The 17,966-nt window shown below is 50.3% G+C and overlaps 2 protein-coding genes across 7 annotated transcripts in view; one reads left to right on the forward strand and one right to left on the reverse strand.

Moving 5' to 3' along the window:
- cep85l (centrosomal protein 85, like) overlaps window positions 1-17,966 on the forward strand; it is a 61,780-nt gene that overhangs the window by 32,056 nt on the left and 11,758 nt on the right. For all 4 annotated transcript variants that reach the window (XM_035421562.1, XM_035421561.1, XM_035421560.1 and 1 more), the window contains exon 4: window positions 17,843-17,928. In XM_035421562.1, coding sequence (XP_035277453.1) covers window positions 17,843-17,928 — 86 coding nt within the window. The remainder of the gene's footprint in view (window positions 1-17,842; window positions 17,929-17,966) is intronic.
- Window positions 804-9,831, reverse strand: pln (phospholamban). 3 transcript variants are annotated; one of them, XR_004765689.1, is made up of 3 exons: window positions 9,605-9,831; window positions 9,271-9,391; window positions 804-2,476 (listed from the first exon to the last, which is right to left on the reverse strand). XR_004765689.1 is itself a non-coding variant. In XM_035421564.1 (2 exons), exon 2 carries the CDS (start codon window positions 5,006-5,008, stop codon window positions 4,850-4,852), a length of 159 nt encoding a protein of 52 aa, XP_035277455.1. In that variant the 5' UTR covers window positions 5,009-5,218; window positions 9,271-9,474; the 3' UTR covers window positions 4,773-4,849. The 3 variants fall into 3 exon arrangements, 1 of the variants encoding a protein (XP_035277455.1); XR_004765688.1 differs by lacking the exon at window positions 9,605-9,831 and having other exon boundaries at window positions 9,271-9,469; XM_035421564.1 differs by lacking the exons at window positions 804-2,476; window positions 9,605-9,831 and adding an exon at window positions 4,773-5,218 and having other exon boundaries at window positions 9,271-9,474.

Below are 17,966 nucleotides of genomic sequence, written 5' to 3' on the forward strand. Positions count from 1 at the left end.
GAAGAGGGGGAGGGGAGTAAGAGGAGGGGAGAGGGAGAGTGGGAGGTAGAGAGTGAGTGAGCGAGACACTGTGAGAGGGGGAGATGTAAGAGTGAGTGATATGAAGGGACTCGAGGGCTGTTGAATCTCCTCTCTGATTCTGTCAGACTGCTGTGAAAAGGGAGTGCGAGGACCTTTGTTCAGTCTGTTCCAGACACATGCACCTCTATGCAACTGTGAGTGAAACATTGTACATTTAGGAGAAAATAGGGGAAAGCATAAAAGACGTGACTCTATTGAGTGGGGTTCTGTGGATGCACACACACACAGAACCTGGCAGAAGAAACAGCCTATCACAGCGCTGAGAGCAGCGTGGTTTGAATGAACAGCCTATCACAGCGCTGAAAGCAGCGTGGTTTGAATGTCTGTGGTTAACCCAAAACCTTTCCGCAGAGAGAGAGAGAGGTCTCCATTGAAATACCACCGAAAGGATTTTATCTCCGAAAGAGATGAAATATAGTGAGACTGGTGACATATCGCCCCCGTGTGGAGTGGGTGGTAAAGTTCAGGCTCCGCTTGAAGCATTTTTGTTCTGTTGGCTGACTCAAGGGGAAGGCACGTTCAATGTTTAGAGTTCAAGATAATTTAGCCTTTAAAGATTATTGTAAGTGCTCATATTTTATGTATAATCACTTACCGTTACTCATTGATTCATTTTTTTTTTAATCCATTACACCAAAAATTTATTGGATTTTAACATGCATTGATCAAGACAATGCATCAAATTCTACTCTTACATGCTTAGAAAAAGAACAAAGTTTTTATGTTTTTGTAGCTGAAATTTATTTGTCCTTATACCCTAGAGCAAACTCATCTCGCAAGAATCTTGCAAGAATCATACATGGTGCAAAAAAACTGAAATGAACATCACAAACACAACAAGAACTTAACGGTGCTCTGCATGTAAATATATACCTGTTAAATATGTATAAACATTAATCAGGGTGATGTGTGATTTTAAGGAGAGCATTACCTGGCTGACCTGAGTCCCTTTCAGTGGTCTGACTGTCTTTGTCATTTGGATTGGAAGAAAATATTTGGAAGGTCAAGTAGTGTTTTACTTTTAAAACTTTGCCCGCATCGCTAGCATTGTAGATATACAGAACAAATTGTCATATTTTGTCTTATTTAACAATTGGTACAGATCAATATTTTCCCAGAGGATTGCAGCATTTATCCATTTTGTGTGTCCAAAAAGTAATTGGGGTACAGGAGCCCCGTTTCTCAAGGTAACGGATGCTGGTAACTGACATATCAACATGCAGAAGAACAGGGCTGAACCACAGTTAGCACGTTTGCTCACACATGAATATGCAATGCTATTAAGAGAACAGAGCGCTGGCTGTGCCAAAAACATCTTTTCCACCGTGAGTACAAATAGTGTGAAAGTTGTGACTGAGTATATGCACTGCACACTTTTCCCTAAAGGACCCAACTTAGCGTGAGGCTGTCACATAGCATAAGTGCCTCAGTTGTCGCTCAGGGCACCATTACAGAAAGCTTACACTGTACAGCAAGGGCTGCCATTATGCTACAGCTGTGACAATTTTGTTTTGTTCCATGTATACTCTGTGACTTTTGGTTAGCATTTTACATTATTATTTCTGTGATTGAAAGTGCTTGATGGGAGCACTGAAAACCAGCAAAAGATCGGATTTGATAAGAATTGTCTTACTAAATGCAAATTATTTAGAACAGATGGTACTGGTAGTCGTTTATATAATCAACGGGCATGAATGCATTTCATGCAGTTAACTTCTTTGCCACTAGATGGAGTCACTTGCATTGGTGATGTGTTTTTCAGTTTGAAAACACTGTTGACGCAGCTGTGAATAAATCGCACGGGTTTATATCCCGTAATTATACGCTAATGTTATCACCAAGGCTTATAGGTCGTTCATTGCAAACTCTTTTAATCTCTGATCTCGGTTAATGTCGATCCGTAAAATTTTGATGAGGGTGATACCGAAGTGATGCCTAATATTACCTCCCTGTGGGGCTCAGTAAGCTCCCACACATCCTGGAAAAAGCCATTCCCGAGGTCCTCTGGCTTTTCACTATGGACCCGGCCTTACAGTGTTTGAGTCAGTGCAGCTCCCCCTGCTGGTGGGCATCGTTATGCTCAGGTCCCCAGGTCTCGCCGGCTGAGTTAAGTCATGACAGTGGTTTTGAGGGCGGGGCCCGGCTCACATGAGCTTGACCAGGATGAGCATGAGGAGCAGCACCACCACAATGAGGAGGAAGTTGAGCATGAGGTTCAGGCCTCGGTTGTTGACCAGATCCATGGTGGAAGGGCTGCGCTGGCAGGAGGGCTCCACTGGAGGGCGCTGTGGAGAAGCTTGTCACGCTCAGAGCTTGGTGAAGAGGGGGGGGCTGCAGGGCAGGTCTATACCATCCTCCTGGTCTTTCACCCTGGCTGCAGCTGTAAGTGATTCAACTACATGGAACAGGGAAGACAAGGGAACAGTCGGACAGTGAGAGATATGGCCCCCTGTTCAGCTTGTGCCCTTTCCTCTTATAACAAGCATCTACATTACATTACATTATATTTATTTGGCAGACGCTTTTATTCAAAGCGACATACAATAATGCATACCAAAGGTCATTGGAACAACTAGGCTACAAAACACAGGTCCAATAAGGTACAATACTCATTTTGTACAGTTATTCATAGCCACAAGGTTCTGAAGCCTTGTTAAATAACCATAGAACTCTTGTGTGCTGTTTAGATCTAGAATGTGTTGCCAGTGATTGTTTTGGGTCAGTTTTTTTGAACATGTATCCTTCTGTTTTGCTGTCAGATCTCTTAATGTTGAAGTTCTGTTCATGCTTCAGAAATAGATTGTGTTCTCTGAATGTTCCTCTTTGTGTTGCAGAACGAGACTTTGTTCTCTGTGCTGTTACCTCCTTTTTAGGAAACATATTTAAGATGTTTGTTGTCTTTCGATGAGCTCAGCTAGAAGACAGCATGAGCGGTCGAGGCTCACTGCCAGCAAATCCATTCTTGGAGAAGACGCAGCCAAATATCTTGGCTCACGCTTTAAAGCATTTAAAATATTAAGCCTGAGATTTATAATGTTCACATTTTAAGTTTTGATAGCTTCAAAAAGTTAATGTGTTCTGTGTGAGCCTGGTATCATAGCTGATTTGACTGATTTGCAGGGCTGACTTAACTGCTCTGTGTGATGTCATTTCCAGCGGGGTCTTGTGTTGTGAAGGGTCATGAATTAGGACAGTGAGGGGTTTCTTATCAACCGTGAGCTGTTATAGTGTGCCTTTGTTTTTCAAAGAGGAACAACCAATCAGTGGTCAGTAAGGGTCTGGTGCCCAGTTCTGATGCTATGTAAACACTTAACTTAATTTTCTAACTGCTTGTTTTTATTGCAAATGGCCCGAGGTCTGAACATAAACCCAATGGCCCCATCAAGAAAGAATTTGTGATTTTCCTTAGCACATTATCGTTCTGTTAGAGCACAGAACTCAGCAGGAGAGAAAGGACAGTTGCGTCCTCTTGTTTATCCACTACATTTAACACCAGTTCACCGGGGAACAGTGAAACAGCTTTTTTATGATATGATATTCACGAGTCAAGGTCAAGAAACAAGTTTCAACTTCATACGGCACGTTGTGCTCTCAAAGCCAAAGAGAAGATTGTCTTGTTGAAGATGTCTTGTTGTACTTCGATGGCTTTGATGGCTTCCCTTTGCTATATCATTAGCCTAACCGTGTGCTGCTAATTGTGAGCATATTGTTATTTTGATGTGGAAGCTCAAATTCACACACTCCTGCTGTTTGATTGGCTAAAGGGCATTCATCAATAACTGATGAAGATTCTGCAAAAGCTCAATAGCATGGCAGGGCTGGAGGGTTTTTCTGGACCAACTGTCTAATTTCCTCCCATCATCTCTGTGTGTACTGGCCTATACAGTTCATTTTATGGTAGCTTTACCCTATTGTCAATGAACGGTAATACACTCAACTGTGAAACAGAGACAGCACGGGCAATTTTTCCATCTCCATAATCAAGTCTATTAGATCTCTTTGAACTAAGACATCTAAAATAACTATAAAACATATTTAATGGTGGACTGTGATGTCATAACAATGTTTGTTGAAAGACATTGAAGATATAATTTAGCTCTGTGATTAACAATGAGTGTTGCAGTGGCCCTGTGTCTGCTTCTAACGAGCCATTCCATTTTCCACATCACACCCTTTTAATAGAAGGTCTATAGGCCAGTCCCGGTGTCTAGCGTGACATCACAGCTCATTCACACACAATACCTTAGTTCCTTTATTATTTTGTTTTTATAATTTCACAGCGTGTACACTTCACAGCAGCACAGATACAAGCGCAGTCAGAGAGAGGCGTGGCGTGGCATGGCGTGGGCGGGGGCAGAGGCAGGCTGGCGCATTGTGCGGAATGGCGGAGGAACGGGGCGGGTGCGGTGGAGAGCATGCTGGTGGGGTGGAGGCCTCGCGGTCAGTCCCTGGCCTCGCCACGCCCGCGCGGACAGGCGGCCACGCCTCTCTCGAGATAAACAGGTCCCGGCTCCAACACGGCGCTCTTCACTAGTCTACGTACGCAACCTCAAACACGTCTATAGAGCTGGACAGGTCATGCACTGTAGAGCAAAAGCAAATCCCTCTTCATATCGGCAAGCATTTTTACAAAAGGAATTGGAGCACCCTTTCCCCCCAAACCCCCCCCCACCCCACCCCCCACCCTCGTGGCTCCACCTTCCCATATAGTTCATCACCCCATTGGGTGGCTGTTGGGCAAACTCCCGCCCCTTGGCCCCGCCCCCCTTCACATTAACAAGACGATGATGTACATGAGCAGCAGGCAGATGAGGATGAGGCAGAAGTTGACGAAGAGCTCCTGCATTCTCTGCTTGGCCTGCGGGTTCACCTCGATGGTGGAGGCCCTCCGGATGGCCGAGCGGGTCATGTGCTGCACCTTCTCCATGCTGGCGGTCGGCGGTTTGGCGGGGTTAGAGAGGCGAGAGCGCGGCCCGGTGGAGACCGGTGGTTAGTGCAGAGAGAGAGAGGAAGAGGAAGAGAGAGGTGCTCAGGACAGAGGGAGGAAGGAGTGCAGTGCTGGGAAGTGGTGGGCAGTGGTGGTGGGCGTGGCTGGGGCAGTGGGCGTGGCTTGAGCGTGACCCTGGGCCTCCTGGAGCTGCGGGTGGGAGCATCGGAGAACGTGAATGAGTGAACAAGCCAAAAACACGTGAATGAATGAATGAAATAAAACAAGCCAATGGGAGGGGGTTTGATATGGACAGTGCATCACCTTTACAGCATGGCCTATACATAGAACCTGCTTTTCACTGGTGTGTTCTTAATGATTAGTGTACTTTCTATGCTGATGCTGTATGTGTGTTTCTGTGTGTGTGTGCGCATGCGTATCTGGATATTTGTTTTTATACTTATATTTATGTATTTAATTATTCTAATGTATTTTTCTTTTTCTCTTTCCTGTTGCTTTTTGGCATTGCTGTGCCTCGTAAAGTACATTGAACTCCGTAGTTTGGATGAAATATGCTCTATAAATAAAGTTTTACTGATTGATTGATAGATTGGACAGTGCACACGCACGCACTGAATGCACAAACATGGGATTTCTTCTCCCTCAGAGGCACGCAGGCCAGGATTCACGCTCCTGCTTCTCTCGCTTTGTTTGGGCAGTTAACTTTAAGGCCTGAGCGACCTCGCCAAAGCGCCTGTCTAGCTGTGACTGATCGCGACAGCGGCGGAGCAGCAAGGACGACTCATCTCCGGGGGATTTTTTCCACGCCGCGCCGCATGACCTCGACCGCGTCCTCCCGCTCGAATCCAAAACACGCGGCCTGCGTCGCCGCGCCGACAGACGGCTCACCTGCCCGGTTTTACGACGTTCCCTCCTGCCGCGCGTTTGTTCCGCCGCCGCGATAGCTCGGCACGGCACGGCGGGATTAGCGCCGGGGCTAAATGCGTCCGCCGCTCCCCCCCCCGGCCGCCGGAACGCGCCGGACCCCGCGCCATTTATCCCGGCTCGCCCGGCATGCCTCCTCCGGCCCGCGCGGCTCGGCTATTATTATTACGACGTCGTTATCGCCGCTCCTCGCCGCGGCTAATCCGCGCGCTCGCGTTGTTTTCTTTACCGCCGTCCTCCGCTCGCCGCGTCACCCTGGGAGTACACTCAGGAAGTTTGTTTTTAATCGCGGCCGCTTCTCGGCAGGCTGACGGCAGCCTTATCTGCCCTCCTCCTTCCCAGCATGCCTCGGGGAGCTGTCGGTGCCCCTGTCGTCTCTGAGTGACATTGAGGCGGCCCGCGTGAAAGGTGTAGCGCATAGCCCGGCCGCTGACGAGCCGCCGACAGCAGATATCGGCCCCGCCCCCCTGCTGTGGGCGGGCGGGTATTCTTAGGGATGACCTTTGCCTGTCGTTACCCTGCGTCGCCCCTTTAAACTGCAACGGCTCCGCCCCCTAAATAAACAGCTGCTGGAGGGCCAGTGGCCCCTGCAGACCGGTGAGGGGGAAGGGGGTGGAGTCTTGAGTCAGAGGGGAGGGGGATGTAGACAAAACCTCACACCCCCGCCACCCCCCCCCCACCCCTTCCCAATAATGAGCTTGTGAGAATTCGGGCCCTGCAGCACCTTTGACCCGACAAAGGCCGTCCAAAATTAAAGAGCAGCCGCTCCGCCATGTCGAAGAAGTCCCCCCACGGAGTCGTGCGGCCTCAGCCTGGCTGTCTGCCACCGTCCAGTCTCACAACAGATAATCTTTACGCCGCTGTCAGTCTCCGCGTTCCCTGGGGCTGCAGTACAGCTGATTGACAGACAGGGGGCATGGCACTCAATGGCCCCTGCTTATCTCCTTCTCCTGGCAGTGGCACACTTGACTGCGTGTGACTTTGGGTTACTGTGCGCTCTCTCAGACGGAGGCTTCCCTGGATTAATTCCCCTAATTAACACACTTTTTCTTTTCAGATTAACCTTGTAGCACTCTACTTAACTCCAGACTTTATGAAAAGGCCAAGTGCTACTATTTTAATTGCTGATGTGTTTTAGGGAGTTACTGGAGTTACCTCAAATGAAAAAAATCTTTGGTCAAAGAAAAAAATTTTCAATAGAAATGCGCTGATGTTTCAATTACTTCTTTTGATTTGATTGTTAACATTTTTCTTGAGTAATAGCAATATCTGTTTTTCCAGTCTAACTGCTTTTTGCAATTCTCACTATAAAATGAGTTATAGTATAGTATACAGTTAATGAGATTTTGAATAACTCTCAGAAGTGAAAAAGAACTTCAGTGTTTCTGTCAGTGCCGTGATGTATGAAGTTTTGTCTCTGTGTTTGCTCTGGTGCTAAGGAGAGCTCTCTTATCCACTTCTGGAGCGGTCTTCCTTTTAAGTACACTGCGTTTTGGCCGCAGTGAGAAAGTGTAAGAATGATAACCGGAGGAGACAGTCGCCGCACTGGATCAACATACCGTATATCTCACACTGGGTCATGTGACCCAGGGATACGTAAACACGGAATGGCGATGATGGATCGCTTGGAGTTTTTAACGCCGTCGGCCGGGAACGTGCTAACACGATCGTTAGCGAGGCCTCTGTAGCGGTCCTGACTGGGCTGGGGAAGGCTAATGTCGCTAATGACTCCCCGCGGACTGTAATTGGTAGGCCTGGGTCTGTTCTTCGATTTCAGCCTCCCGGCCCCCCCGGCTGTGGTTCTTAAGGTCAGGGGTGAGGCTGGAAAAAAGCGACGGTTAGAGCTAAGAGCGCTGTAGCCGCGCAGTTTTCAGAGGAGTAGGGGTTGTGTTTGGGCAGGGATTTGCCGTGCTTCCTTACAAAACAGCCCATGGGAGCCGCGGTCGGAAATAAGATCAACAGAGGAGAGCTCCAGTCGAGCCTAAGAAGGAAATCCTCGGAAAACCTGGCCCTCGAATTCCCCCCCGAAATAAAAACTGTTGGTTTTTTTGTTTTTTTCTTCTTCTCCTTTTGGCCGAGTTCCTGAGAAAACAAGCGACCCGGAGGCAGGGGGCGGGGAGGCCTCTGTCCGCCGCCGTCGGAACTTTCCGTGATGCGATGCGCCGGACGCCGCGCTGCAAACCCGGGGAACTGTGGGGCCACCATTTTGTGGCACGAGAGAGGGGAATTGCTGCCCGTGCGGAAGGCACGCGGCGGCTTGGCGGGAAGCCATAGAAATACTGGACTTCTTTAATAACGTCGTGCTAATTATCACGTGCTACAATGAAAGCCTTGTTTGCACTCGTCATTTCGGATCAGTAAGCGATCGATACGAAGCCCACTAAAAAAGGCTTGGTCACACTCTCAAACGTAGTCTTAAGTACCCCTCACACCCAGAGTTGTCGGTTGCTACCAGCTAGTGCTATAAATGCCTTTCAGTGATGTGTTGTTAACCTTCACCGTGTCCACAAGGTCCCTTTGTGCGAAGCCCGCTCATTTGAGTAGATGCAAAGCTGAGTCTCCCGTCCCTCTAGCCGCGATGCAAATGCGTGCGCGCTGTACGCGGGGTCAGAGAACCGTCAGCCGCGGCCGCGGAGCAGGACCGCTTTTCAGATTTGTTTCCTGCTCTGGAATGTGTCTGGCACCAGGTCTCTGTTTATCCCCCCATTCGCAGGAGAACACGGCGCGGCTCGAATGAACTCTCGACGACAGCAGCCTCGGCTACAGCAGTTTGGTTTATTTTAGCTTTTTCCGTTTATCTGGAAAACTCGTCTTTCGTGGTTATTTATTATAAAGAAATCTGTTTAGATTCGGGTTTCCGTTTGCCTTTTTAACTTTGAAATTTGATAGCGCTTAAGAACATAGAGCCTTGTGAGGACTCGTCCCCCCTTGTCATTCATTTCTGAGGCAGTATGCTAGTTAAAGCAAAGTACATTTATTTTCATAAACCGGTTTTATGCATTAAATAGGACATTTTGATGTGAGGGTTCCATTTCTTTTGGATATGTTTTGACCTTCATAACAAGGCAGAGTGAATATTATGAGCAGTGGACTTTCATACAGCTCACATAGAATGAATAACAGGCACTGAAAGCGGAGAGTGAGTCCAGTTGTTTCATGCAGTGCATTCCTTTCTTTTTTAAGCTAACAGAGATTAAAGGTGGATGAAGGGTCTGTTCGTTTCCCCGTATTCCCGTTTTGAGAATCGAAGCCCAGCACCAGATACGGACCCCGCGGGGGTCCGGGCTTTTCCGAGAGGGCGGGAACGCGGGTCCTACCTGGTTCGACGGGCGGACAGGTGGAGAGCGAGCGAGCGGGCGGGTTGCCGACGGTCACAGCCTCCCGCAGCACCGTGGGAAACGGTCTCTGTCCGGCGGGCGAGGAGCGTGTCTGGCAGCGCTGTGGAGTATGTCACAAAGTTTATGGGAAAGAGAACGAGCAGGGGGCGGGCAGAAAGGAAGAGAGGAAAGCAGGGGGAAGAGGGGAGCGATGATGATGGGGGCAGGAGGGGAGGGGTCCCGTGGCCATCGTCCAACCTCCCCACCCCCCTCACCCCCCCCACCCCGGTGTGGGCGTGGCCTCGATGCCCCCCACCCCTGCTGAGCGGCTTACCTGTCAGATGCCAGCACTGTGTCTCCTACATTTACAATGACAAATACCTCTGAATGTAAAATGGCGTGCACAGGCTGCCATTGTCCGATAATTGTGTCACGTCTTTCTCCGTTCGCTAAACGCGCGCTAATTACATTTTGAATCTCGCCGGCTTGGCAGCGTTTGCGGAATGATTGCGATTCTTTCGGCGTCGCTGCTGCTGGCGTTACAGAATGAGGTCTGTTCTGATCGTCGCTGGACGCTGGACAAAGAAAGCCTCTCTGCCTTGTTTTGGAATGCTATTTCCAGCGCATCAGCCAAATCCAGCTGTTTAAGAGGCTCAGTATGTACCCTGAGCTAATCACACGGAAATCTGCATATCCTAACCGGCGGTGAAATACGATGTGAAGCAAGACAACTGACACCTGTTCAGTGAAACTGACCTTAGATAATTTTTTAGTTTTAGACTTTGCAGTAGGATTAAAGAATATGTAAGATAAAGCATTTTTTCTACAGCCTATTTATTTCGCACATTAGTACATTTCATGAATTTTCTTACTACCTTTTAAGGGGTGTTTTGTGGCCCCCTGAATGTATGAAGTTTACCATTAGTCCCCACAAAATGGTTTGTTTTTCTCTTAAAGTAAGGCTTTGTTGATAAGGTAATAGCCATTTTTCACACAGAGCTTGCTCTTGTAGCTATGAGAGACTGATTAAATAAGTAAAGGGTCTTGGCTGGCTAATACAGGCTGTAAACAAGCCCTTCTGTTTGTGGTGAAACCACATGATAAGCGTTTAATGCAGTCTGTGTGCCTGTGAGAGAGGAGACTCTCTCTTCACCGTCTCTGGTGCCGGAGTTTCTCAAGCGAACGTCTGTTACTCGCCGAAGCGCGGGGGGGGGGGGGAGGAAAGCTGCTATTTCAGCTCCTTCGCCCTTATAAGGAGCTCTCTGCCGGCCTCGCGCTAACCAAAAGGAGGCCAAGAAAAAAGGCGCATTTTTAAAATGTCCGTCGCTGCGGGGCGTAAGTCGAGGAGGCAAAGCTGCGTCGTGCAGCACACCCGCTGTGACCCACCCCACCCCCCCCCCCCTTCCCCCCAAACTATGTTCTTGGCCGACGCCACCCTTCGCGGAGCCCCAGGTATGCCAATACGCAATCTTGGCGTTCCCGCGACCCGGCTCGATAACGGAAATCGGCTCGCGTACAAGAACGGTGACAGCGAACGAGAAGGCGACGGCTGATCCGTGTCGTCGCGTCCTGCGGTAGTGAGCCCCGTGTGATCGGACCCCAGACCCGAACCTTGTCTGTTTATTACGGTTACATGCTCCCTGATCGTCACCTCCCATTACACTGCAACTGGCACCACTGCAATTCTCTGTTGTGGCGACGCAAAAATTCGGCCTGCTTGTTGAGAGCGTTAAAACACGGGGGGGGGGCGAAGGCCTCAGGGAAGGCCGCTCGCGACGAGCGGATCGCGGCTCTCGACGACGTGGCGGAAAACGGGGTGTCTGGAGGGCCGCGAGGGAAGGCGACGGCCGCGATAAGGTTCCGGGAAAACGGCGGGAGATTAGCCGTGCCGTGTGACGGACCCAGAGGGCTCGCCTGTCACTCAAGCTCACCGGGGGGGGGGCGGGGAGCGGGTGGGAGTAGCCAAACCCAGTAAATCATCGCGTGACGGGGGGGCCAGGTGTCGCAGTCGCCCTGCGCACCAAGGTGGAAGCGGTTAGCCTGGAGCTCTGCCAGGCTCCATTTTAACACCGAGCCGCTAGGCTTCATAGCGCACCGTCTGACAGTCTGCCGGTCTTGTTTCCATGGTAACTTACGGTAGCTAGGCAGGCCTTTTTCAGGGCTTTGCGGTCTCCTTTTTTGATTATATGGAGAAAATGGAATTATGAATTATAAATCAAATCAATGGGTAATTCACGAAATATCCCATAATACTGATGTGCCCCTAAGAAACAAAGCTATATTGTGAGCGTATAGACCTGCACATTGACTTTGTCAGAGATTTACTCAAAACATCCTGGCTACATTGATAGCGCTATGCCTCTATGCTGTAAATGGATGGATTATCTCAAACGCATCAAATAATTGCTGACTTGAGGCATTCAAGTGGTTTTGTTAATCTTTTGTGGCCGTTGTTTGAATGTCATAAGAGGCTATATTCTGTGTGACTGATAGTTCTACTGGAGAGGACGACACAGCTGAGTGTTAGCGCCGTGGGGTGTTAGAGCTTTGAGTACAGACCTATGGTCTTACTTGTGCTCAAGATCTTGAGGGTGTATGAGCCATAACTGCGGTACTTTTACCGTGAGTGACGTTAACAGTGCATAAGTGTTAAGTTGTTCCCTGGGATTCTGAAACATGCGTGTCGTGCATGCGCTAATCCAGAGCCCTGGAGCAAGTGGAGGAGTTGTGTTTCTGGAAGGTGCTAACAGGCCAGTGGTTGAGACCGTGACCCTGGTTCCAGTTCAGTCTTAACCCAAGGTCACACAAACAAGGGCCTTTAACCAGGAGCACCAGCAGGCTTATTCCCCCGACTCCCCCACTCAAACTATTTTATCCTTGTACCGGACTCCACCTTTCTGGGGATTAAAGACTTTCCATGAAGAATGCCTTGAACTATTTATATGGGTGCACGTACAGGGAGGCTTTTGTCTTTGTTGCCTAGGTTACCGCGGGCACGCCCTGACCCCCCCCCCCCCCCCCTCGTACGGCACAGGATCGCAAGTGTCAAGCATCCAAGCGAGGGGGCATGCCGCTAAGCGTGTTAGCTTTCATCGCGAAGCGTTGGACAGAAACTTCAGAAGACGTATGGGGCTGTAATTTCCTTAATGACTTGCGGGTTACGAAGTGAGCAGCAGGGGTGTCGCGTGTGAAAGTGAGCTCGGTGACACAGAGACAGGCTGTGAGTGTCAACTGAAGTAATTAACCCAGACGAGGGGGGGGCTAGTTCTGTCTAGTTGATGAAGCAGTTGAGATGGATGCTATGTAGGTATGGCTGGTGGGTACACGCTAGAAACACTTTGCACCATGTCCACACTGTAAATAATCTCCCTTCTCCTCGGAAGCTATCTGAAGCATTGTGCACTGCCATTTTACTAGGCTCATTTCAATGTCCATTGCGGCAGTGCCAAAGAAAGTGTAGCAGCGGTATCAAGCATGTCAGATTGTCTATGCTCTGCACTGGATTCTGTAACCTGGAAACCTGATTGGTTCAGTGCCTTAAACAGGAAGTAGATCTTCTTACTCAGGCCTGAAACAACCATGTGATCAGAAGTGGTCCTGTTTTCTTGAACTGCTTTTTGACGACAGCTGGACTCTTCCATCCAGTCGTATATTTTTGTGCACACTCGATTCACAGACAGATCGGAGCCACTGAGGGTCTGACTGTCAGTGGGCCGTGTTTCGGCCTCACTGTTTTCATATCCTTGGATGTGGGTTTCTCTCGTGCTTGACCTGGGAGTGTACCGTTAGGCAAACTCACAGCGCTGCGAGCCGCTGTATTAATGCCCCCTGAAATACGAGCCCTCTGTGCTCCGGCAAATCCCCGCACTTTAAATAAAGCAGGCACTCGGCAGTCTTCGCATTGCTGCGGTAGGCCGTGCCCGTGAGCCGGAGGGAGCGCCCGGCCGGTGTCTGCTTGAGGTGCCCTCCAACCTGCGCTTGCGTAAGGTGCCCTCCAACCTGCGCCTGCGTAAGGTGCCCTCCAACCTGCGCACAAAGCTAATTTTGGGTCACCTGCTCGGACGTCAGCTGTTGAGAGTGTACCCTCCTTTTCTTCTCTTCCGGAGGTCACCGTGCTTGGTGAAGCAATGACTTCACCCCCTTCACCAAACGGCGCCTGCGTATCGTCCTCTTTGCGCCACCTTGTCCCCCCAGCTTTTGAAGTGGCGAGCTGGTGTGAGGTAGTCAAGGGTAAACCCCCCCCCCCCCACAGACGCACGTACACACACATACCCCACACTCTCCCTGCCCTGCTCTCTTATGGGTGTTTGGTGAGAGGGAAAGTTGAGGGGAGCGGGTGGGGGTTGGGGGGGGTGGTGGATTCCGGACATGCTGCGACTCCCATCGCCCCCTTGGTGTTTGTATGACCTCAGAGCGGAGAGCGGTATCAGCTGCTGCACAACGACAGCTATGCCCCAGACCATTCACCTAAGGTCACGGCTCAAGCCCCCGCAGCCGCCCCCCACCCCCCCCGGGCCCAGACCCCCGACTGCGTGGCGACAGGACGAGCCGATTGGGAGCGGGCAGGTGTACGCGTGCCCCCCATACCCCACCAAACACCCCCCCCCCACCCCTCAGTCCCCTGTGGCAAACATGACTTCTGCACATGTGCAGTTTGTGTTGAGTATAAGGAAGGACCTCAAAGCCACTCTTACCGTTTGACTGTGGTAGTAGAGGAGGGAATGTTATTCAGTAACATTATTGATATTGCATTAAGCGCAAATGTAGCCCAGAGTGCTTAAAAGTGATTGAAACGGGTATTTGGATAAAAATAAAATATATATAGGCTATATTGTTTCTGTTCTGAGGCTTGGGCTGTCTTTGGCAGGGGGAGGGTTAAGACTCGCAGATTGTGGCCTTGCCAGCGGATGATATTTTTAGAGCTCTTTAGTACTAAATATGTGTTTCCCCACCAGAAGCTCTCAGGATGGGCGGGGCCTCCGGACTCATTGTTTTTGTTATCGAAGGCTTTTCTGTTTTTTTTTCTTCGTTACCCACTGTGGCTGAGAAAGTCCTTCGTGCGTTGATTTATGCATGTAGAATTCTGATTGGTCAGAACGTTGCTGTGCATCACCAAAAACTGGCCAACGAACACCACATTTTTATGAGGTATTAAAAATACCAAGCTTAAATGGCCTTGCAGAAATGCTGGTGACAGATCTGTGGAGGTGGTGAAGGGATTAGCACTGGCAACAGGTGACCTGGCAGACCTACACGTGACAAACGAATTCCGTATTTTAACAGTGTATAAACCGGTATGCCAGTCTGAAGCCCTGTCACTTGAGAAAAATGAAGACAGAGAGGTCACACAGACAATGTTATTCAATAATAATCATTTTGAAGACGGTGTTAGCACTGCTCTGTATAAAGTGTATGACAAGTATTTCAACTAATTAATCATAGTCTTTAGTCTTCAAGACCTTGATTAGTAGATTCGGGTGTCGTAGTGCTGGGCTAAAACAAAGACTGGCACCAAAACAGCCCTTTTCGGATAAGATCGGGCACCGCTGGCACAAGGCCTGCCTGTTTGAAAGAGCGCTACACGGATGGCTAGCTTGTGAAGGCGAGCCTGTCAGAAGCGGTGTGTACGGTAGAGAGGGGCTGACCGGGGGTCCGGCCTCCTCTCTGGGGTCCCTCTTCCTGGGCTGCGAGCACGTCCGGGTCCCCTGGCGCTCGACGAGCGTCCGCGTGGGGATCTGTCCCTCAGCTTAAAAGGCAGCGGAGTTTTTAGCCCCGCACCCCAGGGGACCGCCAGCTTTCTGCAGCGCTGGGAATGTTCCTCACCCCCCGAGAGCAAGAATCCCTAACAAACGGGATTCACTGCTCCCTCCCATCCCCTCAACACACACTCACTCACACGCACGCACGCACGCACAGACTCACGCACGCACGCACGCACACACACACACATACACACATACACACATGCACACCCTGACTCACACACACACACACACGCACGCACGCACACAGACTCACGCATGCACGCACACACACTCACACACACACATGCACACACGCACACATACACACACACGCACACAAGCACACAGACTCACACACGCACGCACGCACACACGCACGCACAGACTCACGCACGCGTGCACACACACACACACACACACACACACACACACACACACACATACACACACACACACACTCACGCACACACACACAAAAAACAGTAGCACACACAGACACAGTATATTTGCCTCTGTGTGTGTCAGCAGGACATTGAGATGCTGCCTCGTGTCTTTGCCAGGGAGCTCCAAGCGGCCATTTTGATTATGCGTAGCTGAAAGAGCAGGACACACAGGGCGCAGCGTCCCTCAGGGTTTCCATCGGCTAATCCAGCGACGTCAAACGCAGCCGGGCAGCAGCGGCCCCCGCGTCACCAGTACACCGCAACCCTCGAACCCGTCCCCTGCGTCACCGTGTTCCGAGCCCCCGCTGATGTCACAGCGCTGTGATGGGATGCCAGGGCCGGGGACATTTTGGCCAGATCAGCCGTCCAGGCCTGGCCCACACCGCAGCCCTGGAAAGTCCCCCCCCTCCCCCCCACCCACCCCAAACGCCTGTTTGTTTTCGCTACTGGAGTCCCTCCCCCTCCCCCTCCCCCCTCCGGGCCGGACTGTTTATTTGCGCCGTATCTGGGAGCTCTCCGCCGAGCGGCGTCCGTCTCCGCGCGCAGCGGGGACGAGAATCACGGACCCTCGTCGCCGCGGACCGCCAGATCCGCCCTTTCGTTTGCGTTTGGCGGGGCATTGCCGCCATCTCCGCTGCGGCGAGAGAGGCGGCAGTCTTGAAACCACCCCCCCCACCCCTCCCACCACGCACCCACCCACACACCCCCCCCTCCCCTCGCAGCCTGGCACAAAGGCGTTTAAAAATAGCCTCAGCTATGTGAAGTAGGCCCGGGGGCGCGGGTCGCTGCCGAACCACCTGGTTCCTATCATCACGGCCCGCCTGCCCTCGCGCAGGACCGCGCCGCCCGCGGCTATTCAACAGCGTGTTTTTCGGGAGGACGCCGCCGCGCCTCGCTGATATACGGCACGGTAATGAGGGGGCTATTTTTAGACTGGACACGGGACAGCTTGGACACGGGCAGTGGAAAAAACAATGTGACTGTTTTGAAGAGCCAATTAAAATATAGGTAACGCATATCTGACGTGAGATAGGGGGGAAAAGAGCGGACTGTGTACTTGCATCATTTCACACAGTTCAAGAGACCTCAGTGTTTTCAATTTGTGCCCCTGAGACATAAATGTACCTCTCTTATGGGTAACAGGGAGGTTCTCATTATATTATGCATGTAGCATTTTTATTTCTGTTTTATTTAGCATTTAAGATTTTTTACATTTAATGGTTTCTCACACCCAGAGCTCCTTCAGATGTTTGTTTAGATTCTGTGAATTTGGTGTGGCATTTGGCTCCAGTGTTTCTCCTCTGAGAGGTGGGTCATGTCCAAGCTACGCCACCACAGTTCAAATACCCCTGTGCCGCATTCCGTCGAGTAATTTATTCCTCCTTTAGGAAACAAAAATGTTTTTATTTTTTATAGTATTCCTGGTGGATGTGATTAAGGGGCCCATGTAAGATCGGGCATCAGAAAGAACGACAGAGTTAACAGCTTGTAGTAGGCTCCCTAGCCTGTCGTGTGCGTGCGTGGCCGCCGTGTTCCTGTCGAGGGGGGAAATGACATCACGCGCGACCCCAAAATGCGTCCCTTTCAGCAGCCCGTGAATCAGCGTGGCGTGCGCTCTCTGACAGCTCCTTGGTGAGGGACGGCGTCGGTGCCATTTGGCAGCTTCTGCTTGTTATGTTATACGAGATTAGTCTCTGGGGGGGGGTCGCTATTTAAACAGGCGCGGACACCGCTAGCAATGAGCCGCCAGCATTTCTGCACGTTGTATGGAAACGATGGCGTGCGCGCCTGCGTGTGTCTGTGCGTGCTTGTGCACATGTAGGCTGCGTGCCTTCAGGAAACGATAAAGGAAAAGTTGGTGTTTTGTTGGTGTTTTGAGACGTTTCGGTGTTTTGAGATGTACGGGTCTTGACACAGGGATAATGTATCTGGCACACAAGAGGGAGAAACTCCCAGTCCTCTTACGTGGTGTTTGACATCCTGCCCGGGGGATACTCACAGGGGAATAGCCTTTTCTCCCAAATTCTTAAAAATTGGAAATAAGCCTGTTCACTTGACATTCCAGCGATTAAGTCTTGTTAAAAAGACCTACAGAGTTTATCTTCGGGCGTCCAAATCTTTCAGACCTTTTATGGTTGCAAGGTTGAAGGGTATTACCATTACTGAACTGTTTTACTATTTTCATAATTACCAGTTTGCTTCTGTTTTTTTAATATAGTGATTGTTATAGAGAGACACTGGGAGGCAATGGTGTGCTTCTTCTCCCACAGTTTCTGTTCAGTTTTAGACTGGGACTTAATGTAATTGAATATGAATATGAATCAGTTTGTTCTTTATGGCACTTTTAAGACTTTTTTTCTTCTTCTTCTTCTTATTCCCCTACAGACTCTCGGGAGTACGCCCCTTCCCATGAACACCCTGGTGAAGATCAAAGAGGGCCTCCTGAGGCAGAGGGAGCTGGAGATTGACAGGTGAGCAGCTTTCCCTCGAATCTCAGCGGGTCACGTTC

Source organism: Anguilla anguilla, chromosome 6 (genome assembly GCF_013347855.1).
Source record: "Anguilla anguilla isolate fAngAng1 chromosome 6, fAngAng1.pri, whole genome shotgun sequence".
Taxonomy (NCBI): Eukaryota; Metazoa; Chordata; class Actinopteri; order Anguilliformes; family Anguillidae; genus Anguilla; species Anguilla anguilla.